Genomic DNA, 19,053 nt, shown 5'->3' with positions numbered 1-19,053 from the left:
GCGCCTTCCATTTCAGTTTGCAGAGACCACTACCAGGGAGATCAGCTCAGGTCCCCTGCAACTAGAGTCAGTGGGGCCAGCACTCCCCTCTGAAACTACACTTTGTTTTTCCTTCAGGGAGCTGGGGACTCAGTCACATGTGACTCACCATTCCTGTGTTGCCTACACAGCACACACGTCACACAGCACACAAGGTCTAAAATGGCATCTGCCCCTTGTCCCCCTCCCCCCGCTCGGGCCCCCACCTGCCGCTGGGTCAGACCTTGAGGGAATGTGTGCGGCTCCACCTTGAGTGTGGAAGCCAGGAACCTGAAGCTCCTCCTCCCCCACCCGGAAACACAGATCATGACCCAAAGAATCAAGTTTTCCATTTCCTACCCTTACTAGTGTCGTAAGGCTTGTGTGCTCTCCTAGGCCACTCTCCCCTGCACTTGTGTTGCTAGAGGATTAGAACCTTGAAAATTCACATTCAAATAGACTATTTCTCACTAAGTGTGCTAAACTTACATCTGGGTGTGGGCTGTGGCTATGGATACAGAAAACTTCATTTAAAGAGAATAACACTGGGGCCAGCCCGGTGGCATAGCGGTTAAGTGTTTGTGCTCTGCTTTGGTGGCCTGGGGTTCACAGGTTTGGATCCCAGGCACGCACTGATGCACCACTTGTCAAGCCATGCTGTGGCGGCACCCCATGTAGGGTAGAGGAGGATGGGCACGGATGTTAGCCCAGGGTCAGTCTTCCTCAGCGAAAGGAGGAGGATTGGCAACAGATGTTAGCTCAGGGCTGATCTTCCTCACACACACACAAAAACAAGAGTAACACTGACATTAATATAACAACCACACTGTCATTTATTGAACATTTACCCACCTGAACACTGTGCTGAGTATTTCATGTGTGATCAGATTTGTTCCCCCAACAACCCTATTGTTATTACTCCCATTTTATAGAGGAGAAAAAAAGAGACCCAGAGTAGTTCAGTAACCTGCCCAAGGCTACACAGCTATTAAGTTCTGGAGCTGGGATTTGAACCCCAGTCATTGTAACTTCAAAGTCAGTGTATCTCACTCATCCTGTAAGCATCACCCCACCCACCTGCCATTTTGTGCTGAGATCTGCACTGGCATGCCATCCAGTGTCCTTCAAAATCCCAGTTCAAGAATCCTCTCCCCACCTCTTGCCATCCACTAAATTCTGACTTAACTCCTTGCCAGCACCAGGGGGGCAGTGAAGAGAAAGAGGGGGCTTGTTTCAAAGTGAGGCGCTCTCTGGGTTAAAAAACTGGCTTTGGAGGCCTTGGGGGGGATGAATGAACATTTTATCAACACAAATGTCATTGGCAGCCCCAAAACAAACAGTGTCCCACCCGGCTTGCTCCTTTATGAGGCATTCAATCAATAAAATGAGAGCAGAGCTCTGTCAGATTTATTGGCTGGGTTCAAACCGAACACCTCTTCCACCCGCCAAAGGCTGGGTCACCAGTTCTACCTTTCCGTTCAGACTCTGGACAGCCCCCATTTTCCTCTGTGGGGCTACAATGGTTCATTGTTTGAGGCAGGCCTTGTGAGAAGTCGTGTTTGTTTTGCCTCTTATCTTATCAGCTCCAGAGCTACAATGGCCCAGGTGTACTCACCATTTTACCATCAGGTGAGAGGAGATTGTGGCCTGGGTCCAGGCTGGCTGGGGAGACTTGCTGTAAAACCGACTGGCTGGTCACCATGGCGCTGTTGCCATGGTGACTGATTGTTGAGGAGGAAGTGACCTCATTGTTTCCCTGCTGGCTGTAGCGCACTCCTGCAAAACAAGGCAGACCCGACAGCGAACATTAGTGCTACCAGGGCCCTGGAACACTGACTCAGCTCCCCTTGTTTTCAAGGGTGGATGACAAGAAAACAAAGTTGCCTTCTCTTCCCCTGTCTACGCAGGAGAAATATCAGCTATCTTTCTCTAGAATGAAGATGGCAGGGCCTCTCCTTGAATTCTGGAATGTAAGCTCCATGAGGGCAGGACATTTTTGTCTGTTTTGTTTTGTTCACTGCTGTATCCCCAGTGCCTGGGCACTTGGGAGCCACTCAATAAATATCTGTCAAATGCATGAATGAATGAATGAATGAATGAATAGATTCTGCTTGTTGCTTCAGCATAATTCTTTCAGGACTTAGGGGCTGAGATCGGCTTTCTCTTCCTGGTGAGAGTAATTCTTTTATTCTTCAAAAGCCTGCTAGAAATGTTTCCTTGGCATCTCTTGGCTATGTGGGGCTGCAAAGTATGAGTTGACACATTTTCCAAAGAGGCGCTCGCCCCAGCGACCCTTATAAGAGCCACAGCAAGATGCATCAGTCTCTGTGTACCACCATTTTGGCTGAGCCCAAGAAGCCAGCGAGGGCACAGGCAGAGCAGGAGAGGGATGGGGCTGCAGCTAGGAGTCTTTGGCTCTGGAACTCACATTCCTTTGATGGGGTCCCATTTGGCTGACTTCCAGGGCACAGGGGGAGGCGCGTCTGCCGGGAGGTGGGGCAGGCAGCACACACAGGCGGGATGTGGGTGTTTAGTAAACCACTGCATTTTGGTCTGCAAGGGAGGGGAGAACCAAGCATGTTTACAACCTCACTGCTCTGACCCTCCCTCTTGCTGGGGAACCAAATGGAGATCTGTCCTCAGGACAGGGAAAGTGCTGGGCAGAGGCCAGGTAACTGAAGGAAGCTGAACGGGGGCAAAGAACGTGGGTCCAGTTGGCACAGGCAAAGTCCTGCCTGATATGCCCAGGAAATAGCCAAGGACAAGGCTAGAGGTAGCTAGGGGCTCAAAGCTTAGAAAGACAGGCTTCTTGTTTTTTGCTTTGGATTTGACAAACAGGTTTGGGGGACCCTGTTCCTACCTGCACGGGAGGGAAACCAAAAGGTGTAGGCATGTAATCATTTGGAGATGTGGGCCAACTATTTGGCTGCACTTCTTTTACCCACTTTCCCAAGATGAGCCATCCCTGTATAAAGTACACTGATTCTGTTGCTCTGTTTCCCCCGCTGCTCTGCCTCCTGCCTCCCCAGTGGAGCCCCACCTTCCCGAGGAGGCTACAAAGTCCCCCCAGAGGTCAGGCAAGCTGCCATAACCAGCAGCCTCCAATTCACTAAGACAAAGCTTGCCAAGAGGAGACCCAAGCCAGTTTTTCTTGGATCCTCTGAAGGACGTTACCCAAGGCTGATATGACCTGGAGCTCAAGAGGCCTGGGGAGAAAACAAACAAACGCTAAAGCCAGGTTTGAACCTTCAAGAGCAACTTGTTTGACTATGAAGTGGCCTGATGCATGCTCTATGGGCTTCTCCAATTGGTTGTTTTCCTCACCCTTTGATTCAAGGGGTTGCTAGTGGGTGTGGTATTTGCAGTGGGACAGCACTGGAATTCAGTAGTTATTGGTCTGGGGCACTACATTTTTTGGGGGAAGAGGAGCCATGAAGTTAAAAGGAGGAAAGGCTTCCATATCTCCAAACCAATACTCCTGACCAGTCCTGTGCGTCTTCCTCTGCACCTTTCTGCAGCCTGCTAGGTCTCCTATTTACCACCCTCTACTCTATCCCATTGCGTTAAATTAGGTCCTTTTTCTCCACTCACACTTGCCACTGGGTTCCCAGCAGGATGCTTTCAACTGCGTTGTTACAGAGAAGAAGAAACAGATCTGAACCTGGTGAGCTCAGAAGGCAGAGCTAGGTACAGTGAAAAGAGGGGGGCAGATTTCAAATCAATGGAGAATTTAAAAGAAATTAAAAGGAAGAAGTTTCTAACAAGGAGGGACAGCGGGAAGACTGTGGGCTCTGGAGCTAGACAACCTCAGGTTCAAATCCTGACTTCCTCTTAACAGATGTGTGATCTTGGGAAAGCTACTTTTTCTCTCTGTGCCTCAGTTTCCTCTCGTAAAATGGAGAGAATGCTTCCTTAACAGGGCTATTTTTGGATTACAGATAACATCTATGAAGCTCCTAGCATAATACCAAATAAACAGCAACTATGGGTGGGGAGGCTGTGGGGAGGGAACTGGTGTAAAGGATGGACCCCAAGATATTCACCCTAAGACTCTAAAATTATAGACAACTTAGGGCAGATTCTCAGTGCTGAATGGAATTATCTTTCATGGAGAATACCTTCCAAAGAATCCTACTCTGGTGGAACCGTTGATGCTTTGCCCTGGAAGCAAGTTGGGAGGGAGGCCTGGCCCCTGCCCTCTTGTTCTTTCCTTTTGGAGGAACTGGACTTCACCCTGTTTTTCTCCTGCTTTCCCTGACTCCCTGACCAGCTATTTACCTCCCCAAGATGCTCTGCTCCTGAGAGAGTAGTGATAACGCTGGGAGTCAGGTGTGTTTTCACCTCCCAGCCTGTCCCCATCATCGATTCAGCCTCAAGTCAAACAGACTCTGGTTTTAGCCTATTTAATTTGGCTGAAGGAAGAGGGCCAGCCCTCTGATGATCAAATATTGGTCACGGGGAGGCTTCTCCCCTACCACAGGCTACAGAATTATTTATTTAAAAATAATTAACTAAGTATATCCACAGGAAACAAAAGCCTTCTTTACAAGGGAGCCTGGCAGGATAGAATCAAGAGTCATTTGTTAGAATCCAGGCAGCGTAACCCAAGGCTGCTGTGGTTTTCAAACCTTATTTTCTCCCCCAGCAGAACTTCGTTATATGAGAAATAAAACGGTGGAGCTGCTCTGTTTCAAGACAGATGGGCCTGGACCTCTGCACATTCCTTTAAAGACCTCTGGCTGAGGGATGGCGTTCTGGCTGGGAATTGGGGGATCCCTGTTTGATCTCAGCTCTGCCATCAATGCATTGGGTGAGCTCTAGCTTCCCCCTCTCCAAGCCAGGGGAGGGAGCTATTATCACTGCAGATTGTGGTGGGAGCTAGGCAGGAGGCCGCTCATCAGCTCCAGATGTAACTTTTCTCACTGATGCTCCTCTCAATAGGCATTGGGCAATCACTCTGGACCCTGAGAAGGTGGCTGTAATCAGCCAGCCACCTTAAACGGGGATGTGGAGGTGGATGGTGTATCACAAGGTATCTGCTGGCGATACATCAGAAATATGGTGTTCTTGTTAGAGGAAGGAGAGGCCAGGTCCTTGTGTATTTCACAAACTCAGAAGAGCGCTTGAAATAAGAATGAAAGTGGAGGAGGCTCTGGAGCCAGGCGACCTGGGTTTAAATCTCGGCTCTGCCACGTAATCGCTGTGTGACCTTGGGGAAGTTATTTCACCTCCCTGAGCTTCGGTTTCTTCACTGTTGACAATATCCACCCTTTAGGTCATTGGGAAGAAGACTGAATGAGTTAATGGGTGTGAAAGTACCCAGACCATGTTTGGCACATAACTGTTGCTCAAGACACATCAGTTCCTCCTATTTGGGGACTGTCTTTGTCTAAAAGACATTTTTAGGAAGGCTGAGTTCACAAAACTTTATTGAGCACTATCACGTGCCAGACACTGTGTTAGGAACCTGTGTTAAGAAGTGGAATGACATCTTCCCTTCTTCACCATTGCAAGCCCTGAAAATGAATATATGATGGGGGCTCTGGTTTAATATTGAGTGGCCAAAGATCCAAGTTAATAGCCACTGAGGTCCTATAGGAGAAATGACAATGCCAGAAGGTGGCCATGTACCTTCCACTTACTTTCTGGCTCAAGGCACTAACTGGCCATCGCTGGCCCTAGGAACCACAGCAAGCGTGTTCAGTAGCAAAAGGCATCCCAGCTGGAATCTAAGACATCCCTGAGGTCTGATGAGGAGGTGATCTACCTTCACTTGTTCCCACGCTTCAGCATCATGGACGTTGGGCTATTTCTGAATTCCTGACGGCTTGTGGGCAGAGACAAACCATTTGGTTTCTATCCAATATGACTGGTCAGCAGTGTTAAAACATGAAAGAAGCTTATGGTTCCAAGACGCCAGCATCTCCATGCCCTGCCTTCCTGTACCAGCATCCATCGCCAGGACACTCTTCACACTGCTGCAGCTTCTGGGATTTCTTTCTAAAACAAAATCGTGCCTTGTCACTGCCCTGTTTGGAAACCTATGATGGCTTTTCATTGACTTCTGGAAAAGCCTCAATACTTAAGATTGGCAGAATTGGGCCTCCCTGACTCCAGTCTGCCTTATTTGCATCATCTCTCGTGACATGCCATACAGCCATGTCAGGGCACGTGCCAATCCCCACACAGGCCCTGCCATGTTCTGCCTCTGTGCCTTTGCTTATGCTATTCCCTCTGCCTGGAAAGCTCTTCTCTTCTTCTCCATGTCACATTCTTTAAGAGGGCTAAATGTCACCTCCTCTGTGAAGCTCTCCCTGATTCATCCTGGTAGTTAGTTGCTCCATCCTTTGTATTTTACATGCAGTAGAGACTATTATAGCAGGAGTTGATCCCCCTGCACTACAATGATGGGACGATATGTTAAATTCTCTCTCCTTCTTAAAGGAAGAGATGGCTTTTTACTCATTGTGCGTCCTCAGAGCCTAGCAGAGTGGCTGGAACTGTGAATATTTATTGAATGAAGGAATGAGCCCTCAGCTGCTTCGAGTATCTGTGCCCCAGAACAAGGGCACATCCCTTCTGGCAGAAGGAGAAAATACAGTCAGTTCTGCGGTAATGTTTGTATTGCCAGTGCGGATCTGCTCCAATTCTATTGATACATTAGGGAATAATTTGAGTGTAACATGAATTTCATGTTTGAGGAATTAGGAAATCTGCACCCACCTGAGTAGAGCCACATAGAAAAACACTAAAACACACTTGTGCACACGCATGCATGCATGCACACACACACCTCAAACATCTACCAGCTACCACCTACCATCAATTCACTGCATGTGCAATAAACCACGTCTGTCCACATATGGAGTCACAACTTCCCTTCTGATTTCCGATAACCTCTGTCCACCACTTCACAATAACTCACAAGCTGCCACCCTTCCAACGCCCACTTCCATAGGCAAACTTAAAGACTTTTTCAAGGTAAAGCGCCACATTTATTGATGTACAGCATTTATGTATTTCCTAACCATTTAACAGGTGTAAAACTCTACTAATGTTTTTATTAGATTCTTATCTTTTTTAAAAGGTGTCACTGACGAAGTTTTTGAGTATCTATGCCCTTAACCCCATTTTTCCCATAAGCCCTGTGGGTTTTATTGTGTGACTCTGCAAAGCATGGTGGTTTTTATGATGCGTATGTCAGATTCTATAGAACTGACTGTGCACCTGTGTTCAAAGACACACACAACGGCCGTACAAGAGGACCCCAGAGAGGAGCTGTGTAATTAACCACAGAGATTTCCAGAAACCTGTGCTTCAGGGGCTTAGAACTCCAGCTCACAGCGCCCTGGGTATTTAACCCAGCTCTCTAAGTGCTTCAAAAACCAGCTGAGACCCCAATTCCCCAGGTCCAGAAATCAACAGGGCACCAGTATCTAGACACTTTAAACTAATACTCTCTCTCTGTCTCTGCCTTGACTTTCTGATGATTCCGGGCTAGTCAACTTTGGAGCCCTGGCATTTCCGTCCATAAAATGGGCGTACAGATTTCCCTTCCTCAGAAGCCAGAAGGATGAATGAATAAAATAAGGTTAGAGAAGCATTGAGTTTTCTTAGGAGAGAAAATGCTGGGTAAACAGAAGAGCAATGTTAGCCCAGAAGGCAGGACTAGAATTGCTCTTTGAGCAAGAAGAGAAGAGGAAGGTGGGGCCACCGGGGCCAAGTGAGGCTCAGCTTGCCCCCACATGGCCTTTGGCACTGAAGCCTGGAGGTCCCTTTCACCGGGGTCTCTGAGCTGCACCCAGAATCTGGTGGGATGCCTTTCACCCTTGATATTTCAAAACCAATCTCCCATCCCTGATAATGCAGGAATGTTCCTCTGGCTGGTGGACCTCTGCCAGCACGAGTGAGCGTCCCAGCCACCGACAGAGTAAACATTACTCAACTGGCCTGGGCTCTGTCACACACATTCTTCCCCTGTGTTCCTAACCTCATGCAGAGCACAGCCCAACCCTGTTGGGTCTGGAAACTGGGAATTTAAACTCAGGCAGGAGGGAGCATGCAAAAGAGAAAGCTCTTCCAAAAGGAAACAACCACGTCCATCAACTACGGGTCGACAGAGCTCATTCCTACGAAGCCAAGATAGGGTTGGGGAGGGGACTGGGAGGAATTAGGCCAGTCTTGATGGGCCCAGTATTGCATCCTTAGAAATCCACTTCCCCTTTTTCCCAAAGAGGAATCATTTTCTTGAGGAGAGAGGTAGAGACACAAATGATTCAGTCTGGTGAACTTCTGAGACACTCATTTGGGGTAAAAGAATGTGAACAATTCCCCAGCTTGAAACTGGGAACTCCAGAAATGAAAGCTGTCAAATGAGTGAGCATTGCTGCCTCTGTTTCCTCAACATAAGACGCTTGCCAGTTCTTATTAATATTTCCTCCGCTCCGGGGATAAAGATTAATGTTTGCAAAGAGTTTAGCAGATTAAAAATCCGAAAGCCTGGGAGGAAAAAGCTGATGCAAGATGAAAGCAATTTAAACACTGGGCTGGTTTCAATTCCAGATCCCTTTCTACCTGAGATGTCTTAGGAGCCCAATTCATAAGAGGAGAAACACAGACAGGCCTGCGGGGACGGTAAACATTCTTGAACTCAAGGAGTAAAAATTGAGTGATACTTAAGAGAAGCCCACAAACTGGTTTTCTTATAAAAATCAAAGCAAATGTAACCAAGAAAAGAAAAAAAAAAAGTCTTCCATCAAAAGCGTCTTGGCTGAGAACAGAAGGTAATGTGCACAGTGCACCTGAGAAAATCGCACATGTGGGGAGGTAGAAGGGCAACACAAACTCCTCCCGGCCTCTCCAGGAGGTCCACCTTGGCCTGGTCCTCACCAGAGAGCCGGTTTCTGCAGGCAAATAGAGATGGTTTGCAATGAACACTTCAGCCTGGAGACCACCGTGCAGGTGAAAGAAACCAGGCGGGCACTCGAGAACTTGAGAAGTCCTCCCATAGGTGAGTGTTTTACACAGTCTGCTTCTCAATGTGTCACAGCTGCTCATTTGACAGAGTGGAAAGCTGAGGTTCGAAGAGGAAGAGATCATTTTTACTACCTCTTGCTAAGGGCCTCCCAGCAAGTCAGTGGTATTCCAAAGCTGACCCTTCTCCCTCTTCCCCATAAGCCCCAAATCAACTCCAGATACGTTGAGCCTCCCATCATGACACACGAATAGCTTGAAATGGTTGTGTTTGTTTGTTTACCTGTTTCTTGCCTGCGTCCCTCACTGGGATGTAAGCCCAATGAGGGCAGGGCCTTGTCTGCCTTCTCCATTGTCTCCTCAGCACCTTGCACAGAGCCTAGCCCGTGCTAGGCACTCAATAAGTGTTTGTTGAATGAGTAACTGATGAATGAGTGACCTACACTTAACTCTGACCGAGGGCTCCACACTCTGCCTTTAGTCTGTTGAGTTGAGTGGTGGAGAAGTGACAGTGGTATAGTTTTATTCTCCAGATCTCCCAGTTTTTCTGAGGTTAGGGAGAGGCATACATTTTTAAGGAGGAAGGAGGGAGTAAGAGAGAAAGAGAGGAGGAAAAAGAGAGATTAAAATATAATCAAAATGAAGAAAGTATTGACACATTTGGGCAATTTCATGTTTGAAGGCACAAGATGGATGCACTGAAGAGTAAGTACGATGTAGCAGGACTTCCTTTTCACACCCGAATCATGGACAGTGCTTTATTTAGAGTAAAAAGGGCCAAGGGGCTGCCTGCAGGGAGCCCACCCATCCCCTGCTTCCTGGGGCCTAAGCATAACACCCATTACCTAGGGTGCTGTAGGGGGATGGGAATGGGTGCTGCCATTAGCACAGGCTGACCACTTATTTCTATAGGTTTTGGGCTGCATGTAGGAACCCCAAACTTAGACTCACCATGTTAGAATCCAGTTTTGGGCCCATTGGGTTGATTCTGGGGTAAGGAGGATCAATTACGGGGATTTAATATGGCAACATAAGTAACTTAAATGCCTTTTTCTCCAAAGGAATCTAGGGTAAAGCCAAGAAGGGTTAATGGTGGACATCGTGAGGCCTAACGGCTGTGGGGACAGACAGAGCCCTGCTGCAGTCTGGCTCCTGGGGTCTCTTTTCTGAGAGGCAGCCTTTGCGGGAAGGGGTAATGTGGCTGCAACAAAGGCCCCTAGGCTTGGCTGACGAGGAGAATGATGATGCTCCCAGTGGGTCTGGGCAACGGGGAAGGCTATAAAGCCATCAACAGACTGAGCCACTGGGTGTCCGCACAAAAGTAAGGTCCTATAAACAGACATCTGTATTGTGACTGAAGGGCTAATAAAATTGCCTTAGAAAAGAGAGGTTTTCCACTGCGACCTATTCATAAACAGGACCCTAGAGAGAAGTGATAGCCAGGGAGAAGATCCTTTGAGGCCTGGCAAGTGTTAGAGCTGCCTCGTTATGAGAGTTTGCCTGGCAAGACCCCAGCCTCTTCATCACTGAGGGCAGCTCTATCAGCATCATCAGCAGCATCATCATCATCATCCTCATCACCATCATCATGACAGATAGCCACTGATCACCTGGCAGGCTCATGGAGGCTGGTCACAGGGAGCACCAGGTGTTGGGCACTGAGACCTTGGAAGGTGGATGATTACTGGTTTCCACTGGACAGGAGCACCAGCGAAGTGCTCAGGGAGCACTCCCAGAGAACTGGTGGCTGTCTAGAGCTGGGCAGTTTCCTTTCTGTCTCTCCAGATGACTCTGATTTGCAATAAGTCCAATCCCTTTTCTAGACCTCAGTTTGCTCAACAGAAACTCAGGAAGAGCAGTTCTTGCTCTTTCCTTGCCCAAAGGATGCTGGTAAGAGATTACAAAAGGCACTAATTAGGGGCCGGCCCCGTGGCTTAGCGGTTAAGTGCGCATGCTCCGCTGCTGGCGGCCGGGTTGGGATCCCGGGCGCACGCTGATGCACTGCTTCTCCGGCCATGCTGAGGCCGCGTCCCACATACAGCAACTAGAAGGATGTGCAGCTATGACATATAACTATCTGCTGGGGCTTTGGGGGGAAAAAAAGTAAATAAAATTATAAAAAAAAATAAATAAAAGGCACTAATCTAGTAGGACATTAAACTAATTAGTAGAACTAAACTAAACTAGTGGACTAAACTAATAAACTAAACTAAACTAATACGCTTAACTAGTAGAAGCTAAGCTAGTGGAACATTAGGGAGAAAGAACAATAATGTTCTTTGAAAACTTCCTAGTGTATTCAATGTTGAGTTTTTTGGTGAATTGTATATTTTATTAAGCAGTATTAATGTAGGTGGAGCTGGATGACATTGTTCTAGAAAGGGGAAAATATGCTTTAAATCATAATATGTACATATGTTATATAAAATGAAATTGATTCCATGCTCAGTTTAACTCTAAAACTGAATAACAGATGCATAAAACAGGGAATTGATGCATTAAGCTTTTAGACAGGAAACCTTCTATAGATATCTTCATGCTACAAATACATGTAATGTCTACCACATGCCAGGCACAGGGCTATGGACTGGAGACACAGTGGTGAAGAAAGCCAACTCGGGCTTAGATGTCGGTACAGCCCACCATTCTACCACTTGGAATATGTACATAGGGAGCTAGATTTTTAGAGACTTCAAGGACTACCTTCTTCACAGTGAGAATAAGACTTACTTGGTTTGTTTCTTTTTCTCTGACAGGTAGGGATGCAAACCCTATACTTCACCTGTCAGTAGGATTCTCAAGAAGAGGGAGGAGGACTTGTTTCTGTTTCCATTCATAAAACATCTTGAGATAAATTAAGCACCTATTTTGTGCCCACCAAAGTGATGTTATACAAATGGGCGATGTTCAGACTTTTTCCACCCTTGCTGAGCAAGAACTCCTCGGGATTCCTTACCAACCCAACAGGTGCTGAGCAGGAAGAGGCACCCTGCAGTGGGCAGGGCCAGAAGGCATGGGCATGCAGGCTGCCACTCAAAGGCCTTAAAAGTGTTAACCTCCAGCAGTTATAGGTGTCTCAGTTTATACCCATTATAAATCTGTTTATTGTGACTGGCCCCACCCAATCTGCTGGGGTTGTAAAGCTCTAATGGTCCCTAATAAAGGTGGAAGGCTTCTAACAGCACACAGTTCCTGAAATGGGGAAGGAGCGAGGGAGAGAAGGAGGGCAAGAGACAGATGATGAGCTTAACAATAAAATATCACAATGGCAAACCTCCCTCTGCTACTTCAAGCAGCAGAGTCCTCGGCCTCAAGACTTGACACTAGGCACAATCTCCAAATAATAACCTGTCAGAGCTGAAAGGTCCAACACCCTCATTTGCCAGAATCCCCAAGAACACATTTGACCAAGGTCACCTCTGCTTGTTAATGACTCAGGTGAATCCTAGTCCAGGGCCCCTCACCTGAGCTGCCTCATCTTCCCTAGTCCAGCAAGGGGCCATCAGATGATCGTCAACCCCTGCAGAGCCCTCCTGCTCCATCCAGCCTAGTGATGTCCACCCTGACTATACATCCGGATCTCTTAGGGAGTTTGTTGAAACTTCTCATGACTGACCCCTCACCCCAAATTCTGATTCTTAAAAGGTGTAAGTGGGGGAGCCATGGGTATTTTTAGTGAACCTCCCAGATGCCTTTAGGTGGCCTGGGAAGGAGATTTGAGAAGCACAGATCTCGCCGGTACTTGGGTTTCATTGTTTCTCATATCTCAAATGACAGGCAGGGCTCATGAAAAGGAAAACTCTTCCAGGATGAAACTGCAAACCACACCCTTGTCAAGAACCCAGGGAGGTCCAAATCTCTTCCTCTCTGTCAGTGCACTGAGGGTTCCCAAGACAACCCAATAGCACCTTCCTTGTCAGGCAGTGGGCCTGGTGCGGGGCACGTTTTATCATATCGAAGCCTCGCAACAGTCTTGAGGAGACAGGTATCATAATCCCTATTATGTAAATGAAGAAACTGAGGCTAAGTAACTAATTTGAAGCCACATCGCCAGATAGTGACAGAATCACAATTCAAGCCCAAGCCTGTTTTGGGTGCTACATCTGGCTACCGAGACACACCTGTCTGAGTGCGGTCCTGACGAGGGACGGACGGCCTCTAACCAGCTCTCCTCAGGGGGGATGTAGACTTCCCTTGGGAAAGTCATTAAATGCTGAAGATCAACTGCTGCATGGTGTTCCTCCAACTTAGGAAGGACACGTGCAGTACCTGTCCTGAGAAACTTGGCTCTTGACTTCCTCAAAGCGCTGGAGAGACTGGGCCTCACTGGTGGATGCCTCAGTGGCTGAACTCACACAGATGTGTTTTTGTCAGGTGGCTGAAGCCAGAGCAGAGGGCAATGGGAAGGCACCTTAAGCAGACACACGCTCACAGGTTGAGGGAAGTGGCTTCCAGAAAATCAGCCCCCTGGAGCTTCTGAGAGTCCCCATGCTCACTGCAAGGGTTGCGTCCACTCTCCCCTTCTTACCCCTCTTTTGCCTGAAGTTTGGGGGAGCCTCCCTCCTAAGAACAAAGGCCATCAGGCTTCTCAGATTTGCCCCCCACCAGGAAAGAACCACACCTCCTCTAATTGGCAGGTTCCCAGGGCTAATTACTAACAAGTGGGGTACTCGCGCCTCCTTTAATTAAAGGAGAAAATGCCCTATTAGGCACAGAAAATTCAGGGTCATCTTCTGAACCTGACCTCCTGCTACACGGTCAGGAGCCCCCACTCCCCACCACAATCCTTGGTGCTCCCCAGCTTCCTCTCGCTGCTTAGTGTATTTACACTAAATGCCCGTGGCACTGGATACAGCGCTGGAAATGCCTGATGGATGTCACAGAGCAGTTCTTCCTGGAAGAATGAGAAACTGCCTCATACTCAATGTGCTTCAAGAAGCCAGCCTGAGTCTGCTGCAAACACCAAGATGAGTATCTAGTTGGAAATACTCAAATTCTCTAAAAATCAGGATTGAAAGAAACCTCCAAGGGGGACAGAGGGAAAGAGGGGAAAAAACCCCCAAAACAAGGCTCTGCAAGGAATGGTAATAGCTAGCATATTTATATGAGAGCCTGCTATGTCCAAGGTACTTTTCATATATTATCTCATTTAATCCTTCCAGCATCTGCATGAGTGGGTGTCCCCAATTTTACACGTTGAGAAACTGAGGCTCAGAGATCCTAGAGACTTGCCCAGAGTCACACAGCTAATAAGTGGCCACGTTGAGGTTGGAATTCAGGTCTGCCTCCATTGCCCATGATTTTGTTGCTACACCCACTAGATTTACAAAGCATTTCCTTGAAGAATATCTTCAGTGTATATTAAATGTCAGGGTTGTTGATGGTCGGGCATCTCTGGCGCAGCCTGGCATTGGACTCTTACAAGCCCTGCAGTTGATTCTAAAGTGTGGCAGGGTTTGGGAACCACTGTCCTAGAGTGGGGGTCAGCAAACTGTGGCCCACAGGGCAAAGCAGCCTGTTTTTGTATGACCCATAAGCTCAGAATGGTTTTTACATTTTTAAATGGCCGGAAAAAAATCAAAAGAAGAATATTTTTTGATATGTGGAAATTATAGGAAATTCAAATTTCAGTCCCCATAAATAGTTTTATTGGAAGACAGCCATGTTCATTCGTTTACATATGGTCCCTGGCTGCTTTAACTTACCAAGGCAGAGTCGAGTAGTTGTGAAAAGAGATAGTATGGCCTGAAAAGCCTAAAATATTTACTATCTGGCTCTTTACAGAAAGAGTTTGCCAATCCCTATACATGAGTTCTTATGAACATCTAGGATGATAACCATGATTGAATGTTTCCTTTGACTTTATTTTTGGGCTATGTTTCATGTGTGTATATATATATATGTTTTTTTTCTTCCTTATTTGTGCTTGTACTTCTTGAAAAGTGAGTAGAGGCATCAGGCCAGATCGCGTGCTTGCCCATCAAGCAGTTAGCTTCAAAGACCCTTGTGCAGATTTCTGCCTCTCTCTGCATCTTTGGTGCTTACTTCTCTCCAAGTTCCTGTCAGTTCCCATCCAACCTTTAACAAACAGATTCCAAGGGCACTTCTCTCATAACGTGGCTATGTGCTTGCAGGCAGCTTCCTTCCTCCTCAGAGCTGTCTGGAGGCAACAAGGAGTCCTTGAATCCTCTAAGGGTCCTTCAGGGGGATTAGGCTTGGCCAATAGGGCTGCCTACAGTGATAGGACGGAGGTATCTCCTGGCCCCTTTGTGCAGAGGCCTGGAGCCCCACCAGCCCAGCAGCCGGGTTCCTTTGTATGCAGGCCAGGGTTGGTCTGCTATCAGGGGGAGGTTGCCAGCAGAATGCTCTGAAGGCTGGCCTTCACAATCTCATCAATATCCTGATTGTCTTCCGCAATCTAGTGGCAACCATGGGGTGGTACCGCAAGATAAAATGACCTTCAGATTTAACAGATAAAAGAGCAGTCAGATAAAGTCCCTACGAGAGAGAACATTGGAGCTATGTCCACCACTAAACTCTAAGTCAGCATATGTGTTTCCTACAATAGACGTTTCAAGGCAGGATTTGTTTCTCTTCTGAACTGAAATAATCTGCTACTTAGGAGAATGGGGCTTATTTACTATGGGACCTTAGCTGCGGAGATGAATATTTTTACAACTGCCCTCATAAACCGCCCCCCCTCGTCTGCTGCCCAGGGAGGGGGCGGGGCTCCAGAGGTGAGCTGAGGTGCCTGCCTTGTCTCAGAAGCCCCATTAAGTTGTTAAGGCATTTAGTGCCCCAGACAGTGCTGACTGCAAGGGCAGTTCAAATCCCCACCCAGATGGGGATAGGGTCATGAAAGAGGGGGCTTTGATTTCTTCCCTGGGCAGGGCGCAGAATCCACCTTGGTCAGGGGCAACAGTTGAAGGAAGAAGCGGTAAACTGCCCAGACCGGGAGACTCTCACCCTTACCTCACCTCCTTGGCCATGCTCTCCCAAAGCCTCCTTGTCATTCAGAGGGGAGCAGTAAGAACGTGGGGGAAGAAGGGACTGTGAGGGGATTGTGTGTGTGTGTGTGTGTGTGTGTTGGTTTTCATGCCTGAAAAGTTCTTAGCATCTGTATAAAGTAAAGAGAGATGGACAATGTGTAACAACAGCTCCAAACCTGTCTCTGCCTCTTACTAACTATATGAACTTGGGCAAATTACTTACATTCTAAACATCTCCCTCTCCTTATCTGTAGCATGGGGATGAGGATAGAGATGGTTACTACCCACCAAGTTTGTTGCGAGGATTAAATAAGATGATGCTTGTCGGTGCTCAGCCCAGGGCCTGGTACCCAGGAAGCACTCAATCAACACTAGCTGTTATGATTGTTCACAGTTAGTTACAACCCTGCCACTGGGCACTTTCGAGATTTCCTTGGGTGCTGCAGATTTCACCATCAGGGAAAAAAACAGCAACCACATAGATATCCTGGCCCAGAATTTGGTTTGTCTAAGACCCAGGGTTAGTTAGGTTGCTGTGGCAACTTGGGAAGAGATATGAAAGGGGATGAGCAGGAGGCAGGAGGCAGGAGTCTGGTTTTCAAGCTCTGATCTGACAATCAGGGCAATCAAATCCACTGGGCTTGGAGAGAGAGAAACAGAGCCGGAAGGGAGGGAGGAGTAAGCGGCCACAGAAATAACTGTCTCCTCTTAGGTAACGAGGCTGTGGTTCAGGGGATCTGGCGGGTACCCTGGAAGGGCTTCTCGCCTCTGTGCCTCACTTTCTTTCCAGGAGAATGAGCCCCGTACTCCTTCTCCAAAGGTGATACAAGAGGGAGGAGATTATGTATGGGGCGAATGTTGCAAGACAGCCAGGTGAGTTAGCTGGAGGTGGCCAGGTGAGTTTGCTACAGACTGGAGCAAAGGGTACAGTGAGCAAGGCCACCACAGATCATGCAGCCAGATCCCATGGCTTGGGCCAATGCTAGGCCAGCTTCCATCCCACGCCAACTTCCTCCTCCTCCTCCTCGAGCCGATCAATACGAGCACCAGTCTCCAACCAGCCCTTTTCCTTGCCACTGCCCTGCTCTCTGACCTTTCGGGGGCCTTTCTCTTGATTCCGCTCCAGAATGGAGGTAGGGGCCATCACTCCGGGCCTGCTCAATGGCCTCAGAATGGGCTGTCACGGGGCCTATAACCAGGGACAGCTCCTGCTGGCGAGAGCTGGAATGGGGGGGTGCAGATAAAGGCCTTCCAGGCTGAAGATAAATGGCTGCCTGCAGCCTGCTACAGTAACTTCAGGCCCCCAAGAAGAGCAAACAAAGGGTGTCCCTGTGACACTCACTGGAAAGATGAAGACCCATCAGCGGCAGCCAGGCTGGTTCAAAGCCCCAACTTAATTGTCAATTAAGCATGCATAAGGGAGACAAAGCCATGACAACCCTGGGCTGCATGCTGGCCTGCGATTGTAAAGCCAGGAGGGGCAACGCTGAGAACAGCTGATTCTGCTGACGGTGTGTTTGCAGGGCACCTTGTAACCAATCAGCCGCTGACAGAGGCAAAGGGCTCCTCCTGCCACTCCTATTGTGCCGGACATTCCAGGACCAGGGTCACCCTGTGGTCATCGTGGGCAAGTGGACCACAAGGCGCTAAGCGTGGCTGGGAGGGCAGGGGCTCAGAGAAGGGATGCTCTCCTCTCCAGGAAGAGGGTTCAAGGGAAGCATTTGTCTCTGAGGTGCCTCTGGTCCTCCTGGCTCAGATGCTGGTGGTGGGGAGGGAAGGATGGGGGTACCGGGTGGGGAGATTGGGGCCTTGTCTCCCCAGCTCAGCCTTAGGGGTTGCTAGTGCTGACTCTGGAGGTTGGTTTCTCCTCGGCTACCACAGAGCTCTTTTTGTATTCTGCATCCATTACATTTTGGGCTTGGTCAGAGACCATACCTTGGTTGCAGGGACCAGAATGAGGCTCTGCAAACAAACGCCTTCCCTGAGTGCTAGTCTCCAGCCTGCTGTCTGTCTAGCCCCTGATGCATCCCCCGGGAGCCTCGTCACAGCTCAGATGCTGCCCGCCCTAGCAGCCTGAGGGGCGGACACAGGCACCGATCCCGTGTCCTGCACCCCAGGCACCGGCTGAGCAGCCGCCTCCACTCCAGTCCCAGGGCCAGGACACATCTCACTGCCTCTTAGGAACAATGCCCCAGTGTGAAATTTAAAAGGAAATAGATTTCTGCTGCCTGTCATTCTTTCCACTGCCGCTTGTTTAGTCCTCTGTAATAATAAGAGTAATGATGATAGTAGTTACGGTTTATTGGGAAAGATGGTGTTTACATATTCTCTCATTTAATCCTCACATGGACCCTATGAGGTCAGTATTATTCTCCATCTTATAGACAGAAAATTCAGACTCAGAGAAGTTACGTGAATTGGCCATGCTGCAGTTAAGGGAATTAACCTGGCTGGTTAGAACCAGGATTCAAAACTAAGTCTAGAGAATCCAGTCACTGGGTGTGGACAAAGATGGTCTTGATGAACCCTGAGTGAAAATTAAGGTGGAGGGGAAGGCAGCCACTGAAAATATAGAGTGTCCCCTAATTATTGCTCCACAAACAGCAGTCTCTCCTTAGAAAGACGCACGAAGCCCCCAAAGATAACCTTGATCCCCAGTTGGTTCTGGGGACTTCACACCCCCCAGCATGATGTCTCCCCAACTAGATAATAAGCCCCAGAGGTCAGGGACATGTCTTACTCATCACCAGCACGGTGCTGGGACTTAGTTCATATTCAACGCACCTCTGTGCTGAGGGAAAGTACGGAGTGGGAATCAGCAGGCCTGAGGTCTAGTCCTTGTTCTGCTACGATCACTCTGTGTAACTCTGGGCCTCAGTTTCCTTCTTTGAAGTCCCTCCTAGTTCTAACATTACATGATTTTTTTATAGGTCAAAATTTCTGGGGACCCCAGAGAATCCACTTCCAGGGGGACATGCCTTCTCAGAGTGATCAGAGAGGTCTCCGGGCTCCCTTTCCTGCCCTCCCTGCCCAATCTGCAGTACCTGCTCCCGTCCCTCCAGCCCCAGCTCTC

The 19,053-nt window shown here is 48.3% G+C and overlaps 1 protein-coding gene across 6 annotated transcripts in view; it reads right to left on the bottom strand.

Annotated features, from left to right (window-relative positions):
- HNF1B (HNF1 homeobox B) overlaps nucleotides 1-19,053 on the bottom strand; it is a 51,476-nt gene that overhangs the window by 19,059 nt on the left and 13,364 nt on the right. For all 6 annotated transcript variants that reach the window (XM_058560431.1, XM_058560432.1, XM_058560435.1 and 3 more), the window contains exon 5: nucleotides 1,634-1,794. In XM_058560431.1, the coding sequence (XP_058416414.1) occupies nucleotides 1,634-1,794 (161 nt within the window). The remainder of the gene's footprint in view (nucleotides 1-1,633; nucleotides 1,795-19,053) is intronic.

Source organism: Diceros bicornis, chromosome 18 (assembly GCF_020826845.1).
Source record: "Diceros bicornis minor isolate mBicDic1 chromosome 18, mDicBic1.mat.cur, whole genome shotgun sequence".
NCBI classification, from domain to species: Eukaryota; Metazoa; Chordata; class Mammalia; order Perissodactyla; family Rhinocerotidae; genus Diceros; species Diceros bicornis.
This window is presented reverse-complemented; position numbering and strand designations above follow the sequence as displayed.